This window comes from Lithobates pipiens, unplaced genomic scaffold (genome assembly GCF_037356315.1).
Source record: "Lithobates pipiens isolate NorthernLeopardFrog02 unplaced genomic scaffold, aLitPip1_a1.2 Scaffold_16, whole genome shotgun sequence".
NCBI classification, from domain to species: Eukaryota; Metazoa; Chordata; class Amphibia; order Anura; family Ranidae; genus Lithobates; species Lithobates pipiens.
In genome coordinates, this window is record NW_027507748.1 from 152,801,259 (window position 1) to 152,813,433 (window position 12,175).

At 40.7% G+C, this 12,175-nt stretch overlaps 1 protein-coding gene and 1 long non-coding RNA gene across 10 annotated transcripts in view; one reads left to right on the plus strand and one right to left on the minus strand.

Annotated features, from left to right (window-relative positions):
• ELN (elastin) overlaps positions 1-1,703 on the minus strand; it is a 117,646-nt gene extending 115,943 nt beyond the window's left edge. For 8 of the 9 annotated variants that reach the window (XM_077480648.1, XM_077480649.1, XM_077480645.1 and 5 more), the window contains exon 1: positions 1,558-1,703. In XM_077480648.1, the coding sequence (XP_077336774.1) occupies positions 1,558-1,636 (79 nt within the window). In that variant the 5' untranslated portion in view covers positions 1,637-1,703. The remainder of the gene's footprint in view (positions 1-1,557) is intronic. The other variant, XM_077480650.1, reaches the window with a different exon arrangement.
• LOC143982168 (uncharacterized) overlaps positions 1-12,175 on the plus strand; it is a 43,244-nt gene that overhangs the window by 2,433 nt on the left and 28,636 nt on the right. The gene's annotated exons all lie outside the window — the stretch shown is intronic.

The following is a 12,175-nucleotide window of genomic DNA, read 5'->3' on the forward strand; positions in this document are numbered from 1 at the left end:
ATAAGCTCATATGGAGTGTTACACCACGCTTGGACATGCCAGTCATTAATAGGCATGGGTTACTATATAGGCACAGCTACATAAAGAATAAAACTAAAACATCTGTTGACACTTTTGTTGATTAGCTTGGTGTTATCTAGTTGGCTTTGCAAATAACTGGCCACATTTCATTTATAGTTACTTTCTATCTCTAAGCCTCTGACAGTAAATAGGTCCAGAGGTTAAAAGCCATAAATATACCTGCTATGTGTCTGCAAGTATATCTGACTGCAAGCCTTTCATCTCACACAGGTACTGCGTTCTGCTCTCAGGGCCCCCGTACTGTTCAGGATTCTTTACACTGCTTGGGAATATCAATTTCATGTGTAAACTGAGTGTTTTCACATGTGTTGATAAAAACATTAGTTACTCCAAGAGTCAAGCTCTGGCTTATCCCCGTCCTCAGTTGTAAGATCCTGTTGTGTGCATGAATAGCTGAAGTGGGAGACACAGGAGGATATCGAGAGGACCAATGTGAGAGAGCAGGATGCTTCTAAGTAGAGTGGGGATTACCTGCAGGGCTGGTTGGAACATGTCATAGCAGTCTGCAGAGGCCAGGACATTGGGGGTTATTTACGAAAAGGCAAATCCACTTTGCACTACAAGTGCAAAGTACAAGTGCAAAGTGCACTTGAAATTGCACTGAAAGTGCACTTGGAAGTGCAGTCACTGTAAATCTAAGGGGTAGATCTGAAATGAGGGGAAGCTCTGCTGATTTTATTATCCAATTATGTGCAAGCTAAAATGCTGTTTTTTATGTTCCTTGCATGTCCCCCATGCCGGATCTACAGCGACTGCACTTCCAAGTGCACTTTCAGTGCAATTTCAAGTGCACTTTGCCCTTGTAGTTTGTACTTGTAGTGCAAAGTGGATTTACCTTTAGTAAATAACCCCCCATGATTTCTATAAGGTTTGATGTGTTAGATTGCACTGAGAATGCTAATAGAATATTTGTAGAATAGAATATCTATAGGCTAGAAGATTTTACTGCTGCTTAGTGATGCTGATCATACCCCTCATTTAGAAAGGCTAATAGACTTATACCTATATGTGCAAAGCCCATTAGCTTACAGCTACCTGTCAGATTTCAGTAAAAGATGACTTGGTGGTTGCTATGGGTCATGTATATGTCATTTCACCTAGGATGTGTACTTACCTATTCTACAGTGTGTTCTAGGAGCAACCATGTCTACGGTTTAATGAATTCTGATTCTTTGGTTTGGGTTATTACTCTCTTATAAACCTGTGCAGATTTCAATAAATTTTAATATGCCTTGCTATGGAAAATAAAGAATACGTGTAACAGGTGTTTGCATATGGAAGAATAACCTGAGCAATGTTAGACATTTTGTTTAGTGTCTGCTAAGTCAGTGCTAAAGATGTCCTGCATATTAGCAAAACTTACTTTTAGGTATAACTCAAGGAAAAGCTTGGTGTACATAAGAAAGTGAAATGCAGAGCATTAGGTGGATATGTAGAGAAGTAGAATAAAGTGCACTGCAGTGCAAAACAACTCACCTCCTTGCAGAGTAATTTGGCAGAAGGCGAGCAGCAGGACGATGCTCCGCAGTGGAGCGGCAGGCCGTATGCTCTCCATGTCTCACAATGCCCCCGTCCCCTCACACATGCTGGGTTTTATCCCGCCGCTCAGCTCACATCCCCAATGAGGGAGGGGCAGCAAGAGACACGACGTCATTCTAACAGTGCCAACAGCCCCATCCCCAACCCCCCCCCCCTTGATATTGGGAGAGGAGGGGGAATATTTTATTTTGTTTTGTTTCCTTTTTTCCTTTTTCTTTTTTTCGTTTTTTTTTTTCTCATTTTTCTTGGCTGACGTTCTGCAATTCTGGCTGAAATAGACATGGGAGCCGAGCCAGGGAGAGGGGGGTGTAGAATTCTCCTTTCTGTGTTTATCTGTCTCTCTCATTCTCTGTTTGTCTGTCTGTCCCTCCACTGGCTTCACAGAGGATTTATCAAGTTCATTTGCTAGCTCTGTGCCTGGGCAAAAAGGCATCCAGTTTTATCAATGAACTCATCCCGTTACTTTGGAGTGCAGGTGCAAGACGTGCTTTGGGGGGAACGATGAGAAGACTGTGTGTTAAGCAGATTGTTTCCAGCATGTATGAACGTCTGCGGTTATGGGAAACGAAAAACCCTTCACTTTCATGATCTGAGAATATCAAGTTGTGAAACTATAAATCTCGGCACTGAGGTTCCAAGTTATAGGACTTTCCTACTGAAAAATTCAATTTGGGACTTTAAATAATAAAAAGTCTCCAAGACCTGTTACATGTTGTGTAGGTTATTGATAATGACTTCAAGCAGTTAGATGAGATCAGGTACAAAGTTCTCTATCAGACTTGACTTAGTATCCATGATGATCGCTTTCAATAAAAAAAAAAAAAATTCAATTAGTGCTTTCTATATATGGAAAAATAGATGCAGAGCTTTTTTTTTTTTTTTTCCTTAATGTTTTACAAATGTGTAATGTTTGTTCATGGGTTGAATGTACCGTATTAGACAGACATGGTATATTGCCAACTCTGCTTGTCTCTAATAATACAGGCAAAAGGGAATGCAGATATAGCAAGAATCTCATAATATTCAACATCCCATTATCACACAAGTTCAACAGCTCCGTTATGTTTCAAATTGTTTTATATGTCTAGCTTAGGCGGCCACATGTGGGATAAAATGCTTAGTCTTGTAATGTTACATACGAGTTATGAGCAGATTTATGGCTGGATGAAAGAGGAATAAATGACCTACTCTTCCCATCACGGGGCCTTGAATAAAAATCAGAGGCTTGCTATTGCCATAACAACACATATGGCTGCTACAAGGCCTAGATGATGCAAAGTGCAAAGTCTTTCCTCATTTTAAAGGGACATGTTTCTTCACAATGTGTGCAGTGGCACAAAGTGCTAACAGAAAGCCATTATTGTCCTATTTAAGCCATTGCATTTAGGTGCTTGTTCAAAAACTACAGGCTCCTACAGACTTATGCCTGTCCTATTTAAGCCATTGCATTTAGGTGCTTGTTCAAAAACTACAGGCTCCTACAGACTTATGCCGCGTACACACGATCGGATTTTCTGGGAAATGTTGGATGTGAGCTTGTTGGCTGAAAGACCGACCATGTGTATGCTCCATCGGACATTTGTTGTTGGACTTTCCGCCAACAAATGTTGGCTAGCATGTTCTCAAATTTTCCACCAACTAATGTTTGTTATCTGACTTTCCGATCGTGTGTTCACAAGTCCGTCGGACACAAGTCCAGAGTACAAACACGCATGCTGCGAAGCAAGGACGAGCCGGAAACGCTCGGTCTTGTAAAACTAGCGTTCATAACGGAGATATCACATACTTCTTGTACGTCACTATGATCGTAATTGTTGGCCAACATTTGTTTGACCGTGTGTATGCAAGACAAGTTGGAGCCAATACCCTTCAAACAAAAGTCCACGTTTTTGTTGTCAGAAAGTCCGATCCTGTGTACGAGGCATAAAAGTGTTACTAAACCCAGGACCCTACATTCACTATATCTGGTCTCCCACAGTACACAGAACATGGAAATGCAATTATTTTAGTAAATATAAACTGCTAAATATCTTTTCTCATCAGCAGTTAGAGCAGTCTTGTATCAGTGCCTGGTTAAAGCTTGAAGGAGGAGTTTTCATTCTCCCCCAATTGTCCTGATTAGCCCCGTGCTGATCACATGCACTCTCCCCCCCAACAAAAACTCTCTAGCAATACACACAAACTTCAGTGTCTGGCCAAGCAATGGTTAAAGACTGTAGGAGGAATTTTCATTCTTCTCTGACTGTCCTATGAGGCTGCAGGACCTCTGATCCTCTGTCTGGAAAGAGCTGACTTGCCCTGTGCTGATCACATGCGCCCTCCCAAAAAAAAAAAAAAAAACACTCTAGCAATACACATCAAGCTGAGCATGTGAAGTGTGCCTCCAAGGCTCTGTACTATCAGCAGATGGATTGAGGACAGTAAAAGAAGGGGAGGATCATAGAAGACAGGATCAAACAGCCTTTTTACACAATATGCAGCATTATCCCTTAGGTTCCACAGTTAGTATAACAAGCATGCTTTACTGCATATACAGACTTATTTGACTGTTGTGGCTTTGGTAACACATTCAAATATATGTACACCCTCACCTTGTAAAACAGTCCATTCAGTTTAGAATAGAAATGAAAGGAAAGGAAAAACATTTGTGTATACATATAAAACATATTGGAGGTTATTTACTAAAGGAAATCCACTTTGCACTGAAAGTGCACTTGGAAGTAAAGTCGCTGTAGATCCGAGGGGGACATGGAAAATAAAAAACATAATTTTAGCTTGCACATGATTGGATGATAAATTCAGCAGAGCTTCCACTCATTTCAGATCTACCTCTAATGCCGCGTACACACGACCAGACTTATGTCCGACAGACTTTCGAAGGAGTTCTGACGGAGTTCCGGCAGAGTTCTGACGGACTTTCCGAATAAGCGGACTTGGCCACACACAATCACACCAAACTCAGACGGATTCGAACGTGATGACGTACGACTCGACTCGAATAAGGAAGTTCATAGCCAGTAGCCAATAGCTGCACTAGCGTCGGTTTTAGTCCGTCGGAATAGCATACACACGAGCGAATTTCTCGGTAGGAACTGGGTCCGGCAGAGTTCTTGCGGAAAAATTTGAAGCATGTTCCATTTCTAAAGTCTGTCAGACTTTTGCGAATCAAAAGTCCGTTGCAGCCCACACACGATCGAATAGTCTACCGGAATCATTCCGTCAGACTTTGGATGTTGAAAAGTCCGGTCGTGTGTACGGGGCTTTAGATTTAGAGCAACTGCACTTCCAAGTGCCCTTGAAGTGCAAAGTGGAGCTGCCTTTCGTAAATAACCCCCATTGTAAATACTCTTTTTTTCCCCTTTATCACAAAATCTCTGTTTTTAGCTGCATAAGGCGCCCAGAGAGGTGAGGGTGGAGAAACAGAAGGACTCTGATTTTCCCAGTGAATGGCTGTGCGGGGGGGGGGGAGGCTTGTCAGCACAGGTCTGATCATTGGAGGAGAGCAGGTTACGTTCACAGCACAGCTAGAAATCTGACCAGTACATTTTTATGGCCGCAATGCAATTTTAATGCTACATGCAGAATTTGACAAGTGGCACCAGCTGTCATACTCTCCCTTGTAAGTGATTGTGGGCAGCGCTTAGTTTGCATTGCGGTGTGGTCCTGCAAAAAAAAAAAAAAAATTGTCATTTAGCACAAAAAAAATAAAAAATAAAAAACAGGCATCAGTAGGTGAAAGTATTGCCTCCAGAATACCTGTTAACCTCTTATTACCACTCTTTGAAAAGTGGATCGCTTTTCAAATTAGCAGTAAATAATTCAGCTTATATGTAAGCCCCATACACACTATCAAATTTTCTGCTGATTATTTCCTTCAGATTTACCAAAATCATATAATATGAGGTCAAACCTTAGGAGTTTCAATGTGTATGCAATCAGGCAGGCCCTTGTACTACATGGTTTTGGTAAATCTGAAGACAAAAATCAGCAGAAGTATAGTGCAAGGTCAAATTTTCAGACAGAAAATGTGCGATCGGATCATGTTGTCGGAAAATCCGACCGTGTGTGGGCTCCATCGGATTTTCCGATGCACAAAGTTTGAGAGCAGGATCTAAAATTTTCCAACAACAAAATCCGATCGCATAAATTCCGATCGTGTGTAGACAATTCTGACGGACAAAGTGCCACGCACGCTCAGAATAAACTAAGAGACGAAAACTATTGGCTACTGGCCCGTCTATAGCCCCGACGTATATGTTTGATGTCACCACGTTCAAAACGATCGGATTTTCAGACAACTTTGTGCGACCGTGTGTATACAACACAAGTTTCGGCCAAAATCCGTCGGAAAAAATCTGGCGCATTTTGTGGTCGGAATGTCCGACCGCGTGTATGGGGCATTAAATTATGCTATTAGCAAGTTATGCCCCATACATACACGGTCGGAAATTCCGACGCAAATAGTCAGATCGGATTATGTCAGAAAATCCGATTGTGTGTGGACTTTTTCTGTCGGAATTTCTGACGGAAAAATTTTGAGAGCATGACCTAAAATTTTCCGACAACAGAATCCGATTGGACTTTTTCCGATCGTGTGTATAGAATTCTGATGCACAAAGTGCCACGCATGCTCAGAATAAATTTGGGGATGAAAGCTATTGGCTACTGACCTCTTCGTAGTCACGTCGTACATTTTATATGTCACTTCGTTAGGAACGATCGGATTTTCTGACAACTTAGTGCGACCGTGTGTATGCAAGACACATTTTGGCCAAAATCCGTTGGAAAAAATCAGACGGATTTTGTGGTCGGAATGTCCGACCGTGTGTATGGGGCATAAGAGTTTGGCAATCTGAAAAGTAGGGTAGGTACTGGCCAGAGTGGGATCACTATGATGCACTTGCCCAGCTTGAACATGTATAGCAATATATATTATACAAACTACGAATCCCTGTTTTTTAAGCAAATGTTTGCTAGGAATATATAAAAGGGTATATGGTAGTGTGCAGGGAGTTAACTTCCAGTGTTAAAAATGTGGTTACATTCCTTTAAAATCTCATATATTGTACCATGTTGTATATATGTAAGCCATTCAGGATCTGAACACATATCTGGGAATTATTCTTTAATAGAACACGTTCTCTGTTTTGTACCCTTCTTGTATTTCATTTTATATAATTCCAAAATGAGGGGATAAATCACAGGTACTCTTGCTCCTTCTTTTATTAAACACATGGAAAAAATAGAACGACTGTTTTGCTGGTCCCCGCCCTTTCTCAAGTTCACAAATGACGAAGCGACAGCAATTTTGGTCAAGTGACTTTTTCTCATTAAGGCATAAAGATTTCCTGAAGGACTGGCTGGTGGCGCTGTTGCTTCTTCTGTATTCTTGTTAGCAGTTGGCTCTGTGGGTAGCCAAAGGTAAAGCAAATCATTTTAGAGTGCTGTAGGGGATTTAAAGCACAGCTACAGGCAAAGAGCTGAATTGTTTAATCCAACAACAGATTTGTAATTCTGTATCGCAAATCTTTTTATTCCCACAATGTATAGCATAGCACATTCCTGTATAATGTGTCTGCTCATTACACACGGAAACAGCAATTGATGATTCCCATTTATTGTCCGATAAGTGATTACAAACCACAGGCTATGTAACAAGGCAGAATAGTGCAAATGAAAAAGATTGACTAAACAGAATAACGTATCTGTATGGGAGATTGCTGGGAGTGGAACCTGGGGCCGGGGGGTGCTTTGTTTTGCCTCTGCACTGAGAAGACAGCCAGAAAGGATTTTATTTTTTGCCGTTTTCTTTGCTTGTTGTACAATCCCAGCCTTCTCATTGAAAACAGAAAATGATATCAACTACTTATTGATGTTCCTTTCCTGGCACCAATCCTTGGCAGCTTACATGCGGTTAGTATGTTGCCATTTTGGTGCCAGGAAAATGGAAAATTGTGTCAAATACTAACTGTAATTCCTTTCGTGGCGCCAATCCATGGCAGCATACTAACCACACATATGCTGCCATGTTGGCACCAGAAAAACAAGTAACAGCACTCCCCTCCCTTTTTAAGCCCTTTCATGCTTCCTGACCCTGACCTAAAATGTAAACTTACCCATAGGAACATTTTTCCAAAATCCCCCTATGCAATTCTATATCCCTGAATAGTGCATACAACTTGTTTTGTACATTGTTAAGCTCCTCAAATTACAGATGTAACTATTTGGGGGGGGGGGGGGGGTCCCAAAACTGCTGGCCACTTATCCCATCCTTTGCAGGACAGTCTGAACATTAGAGTAATGCACCCCCTAGTAGCTGATCCTGGCTGTTCAAGTTATGCATGTGCAAGAGCTTGCTCTCCCTGCTCCTGCTGAGACAATTATTGCAGTGTGGTCGTGGTGCCCCAAAAGTGGCGGCTCAGCAGCCACCACTTTTCGGGCACCACAACCACACGGCAATAATGGCATGAAGCTGGTAGGCATTACAACAGCATGGCAAACCAATACACATAGCATAACTATTTTCTTTAATTCTCGTCCATCGCTTCTCTTCCAAAAGAGAAGAGAAATCTCATACCTATCTTACCTGCAAAAACAACTTGGGTCACGTTCAAGTATAAGAAGAAAACGCAGGCATTAAACTACTCAGAACCCTATATGCTGGCTCTAACAAGGCACTAGGAGCCCATGTGGCTGGTTCACCTCTCAGCAGTTATACCTTCTTTATTCCTCCCCTGTAGTCTAACAAGCTGTACGCTCTTGCATGCAGAGGCCTTCCATATATCCCATAAGGGGCTGTTCAGTTTTTTCGTGTTTTTTTTTACATCTCTCATCTCACTAACTTTAATTGAAGAGTTGAGGGCTGTGTGAAATCTGAGGTCTAGTTTGTAACCAATAAGACCTCAGACAGATTGGTTGCTAAGGGAGGTGCTCCCTAGCTAGTCAATAAATTGAATAAGCTTGGCAGTCATTTCCCCTAACAGCCAGCTTGTTTCAGCACTCCTGTTTTAAGATAAAAGCAAACAAGTCTCAGTGCTCCCATGAACTCTAATAAGCTACCTGTTACAAATCAAGGAACAGCTTGGTTTCCAAGTACTTTGAAAAAGTCTAAGTGTTTCCTTAAGAACCTTAGGTTCTGTATTGTGTTATATTAACTGTATATTTAACCGCTTCAGCCCCGGAAGATTTGGCTGCTGAATGACCAGGCCATTTTTTGTGATTTGCCACTGCGTCGCTTTAACTGACAATTGCACGGTCATGCAACTCTGCACCCAAACAAAATTGGCGTCCTTTTTTCCCACAAATAGGGCATTTTTTTTTGGTGCCATTTGATCATCTCTGTGGTTTTTATTTTTTGCGCTATAAACAAAAAAAGAGCAACAATTTTGAAAAAATGCAATATTTTGTACTTTATGCTATAATAAGTATCCCAATTTTTTTTTTTAAAAAGCTAATTTTTTCTAAATTTAGGCTGATATGTATTCTTCTACATATTTTTGGGAAAATCGCAATAACTTATAGCGTCTACAAAATCGTGGATAGATTTATAGAATTTTTATTATTATTATTATTATTTTTTACTAGTAATGGCGGCGATCTGCAATTTTATCGGGACTGCGACATTATAGCAAACACATCGGACACTTTTGACATATTTTTGGGACCATTGGCATTTATACAGTGATCAGTGCTATAAAAATGCATTGATTACTGTAAAAATGTCACTGGCAGGGAAGGGATTAACACTAGGGGGCGATCAAGGGGTTAATGTGTTCCCTGTGTGTGTTTCTAACTGTGGGTGGAGGAGATTGACCTAGAGGAAATGACAGATCCTGATTCTTAGCTATTAGGAATTCACGATCTGTCTCTCTTTACAGAACCGAACAGGGATTTACTGTATGTATTTACAAACACACACGTCCCTGTTCTGTCTCTTGTGCCCGCAATCGATCGATCGCGACCGTCGGCCACAAGCATCGGCACCCCTGCAGTGCAGCGGGCGCGTGTGTGCACCTACGGCAGCAGGCATGCTGCTATGCCGCTTAAAGTTTTAGATATGTAGCTACAACGGCTCGCGGGATTGCGCCGACTTGCCGCAATATAATGGCGACTGCCGATTGGGAAGCGGTTAATGCATATTTGTCTACTTACTGTACAATACAGCAGAACTGTCATAATGTTAATACTACTAATAAAAATCCTTACGCATTGTTGTTATGATTATGAGGATTCTAGTTTCCACCATCTGATATCATTGCACATACTGAATTGCCAAAGAATCATATTAGGCCTTCAACAATACAGTAACATTTGAAGCATTCAGCAATAACCTTCCACAAACATGGGCACCTCAAACTGAACATACCCTAAACAAAATACAAAATAAGTCCAGTTCAATGTTTGTTCTGTTTCAAATGGCTCTTCATAAAGTGACATACCTCCGTAGATGCAGTTTGCCCAGATTGTATTGTCACCTGCTGAAGTTTCACCATCCAAAGGCAGCTTAAAGTGGTAGTAAAGTCCCATTCAACACTTCTATCTACAGGTAAGCTTATCATAAAGCTTACCTATAAGTACAAGGAATATCTCCTAAACGTGCACCATTTAGGAGATATTTAGTGTCTCTGCAGCCAGTGACATCACTGGTGCATGCGCGGGAGTCCCTGCATATGGCACAGGGCTCTGAAGGAATGGCAAATGCCACTCCTTCAGAGCCCTGTGCCAAAAACAGTGACTCTCTTGCACATGTCATGAGCGGGGGTGACGTTATCGTAGCTCAACCATTCAAAGGACCGTAGCCTGCAAACCCGGAAGGAAGACTGGGTGAAGATGGAAGCCCTGTTAGTGGTGACAGTGCACCGCTGGAAGGCTTTGCTTCAAGGTAAGTATTTTATAATGTGCTAGTATGCGATGCATACTAGCACATTATGAATTAACCTTGCAAGGAGAAGATTTTAATTTTTTTTTGTTAAATTTACTTCCACTTTTACTCACAAAGGTTGAATCCAATGCAATTTTACTTCAGACAATTGCAATACAGATGATGATTTTGCAGTGTTTAGAAATGCAAGAAAACAATGACTTTCCTAAGTCCTGTCTCTGTGAGTACTAACACTGACTAATGGAGCATGGAAGAAACAGGAAGGTTCTAGCTAGGACTAAACTAACTAGCACTAAATAGGAGATGAGGGCAGAGGGAGATACCAATTCAGGTAAGTAAATACATTGTAATGACCCAAAACCACCACCAGATGCCAGCAAACATTAAAGGCAACCTGATACTGTTCAATACAACACATATACAGGCATACCCCACTTTTAAGTATGCAATGGGGTTTATTTACTAAAGCTGGAAAGTGCAAAATCAGGCTCACTTCTCCATAGAAACCAATGAGCTTCCAGGTTTTATTACCAAAGCTCAATTGAACAAGCTGGGATTAGAAGCTTATTGGTTTCTATGCAGAAATTAGCCTGATTTTGCACTTTCCAGCTTTAGTAAATAAACCCCATTGTTTACTTAAAAGTGGGGTATGCCTGTAATTGGTACAGTACAATATGACTAACTGCTATTATACTACTATACCAACTACTACTAGCTATATCGGGTCCTTGATAAATACAGATCTTTAGAGACAATAACATGTTTAGCTGCTGTGAAAACCGCATACTGAAATTATCAGTAGATTCACAAATATAGGCTGAAATCGTATGCAAAGGACAAGCTTGCTTTTTACAAAAAAAATGCAAGATTTGTATGCAGCATCAGTTGCCTACATCTCTGTACTCAATGATTGCTCCTACATGCAGTTTTCACTGAAGGTAACCTCTGTTTATCCATTTTCTAATTTATGCTCAGTTTGAAATACCTAGGTTTGTTACAGGCTGACTTTCGGGGTCAGTCCTATCATTTGAAGCATTCTCCCTCTCCCAAACCCTGTAGATCCAAAAGTTTTCTTGAAAAGTACTTGGTTTGGTGCCATGTAATTGTATTTAATATGCTATATTTACATAAAGGTGAATTTTCACAACTTTCTTAAGTAAACTTAAATAAGACCATCACCAGCCTATTCATTTTAATGAAGCCATCTGTATGGAAGCAGGCATACATCTGTGAAAAATACTACTTACTTACAAAATTTTTGCAGTTCTATTAAATAAGAGGAAATATAATTACATACCACACATATATTGTTAATCAGAACAGAGTCTAAGATTTTATGTTTTATATATATATATCAATATACTGTTGTGCACCCCAACAGATTTGTCAGAAAACCTTTACTTTCCTTTCAGAATCAACATTTTCTATGGGACATTATACTACAAAATACTCCCACAAATGCGGGCCATTGATTGCAACCAAGATTTGTTAATTTGCACACATAAAGTATTTTTCCTAACAAATTCATTCAAGACCATGTTGCAAAAATGAATACACCCCATTGAAAGTTTTAAGCCCCATACACACGATCAGAGTTTCCAACGGGAAATGTCCAATGACAGGCTGTTGGCGGTAAATCAACAGTGTGTATGCTCCATCGGACAATTGTTGTCG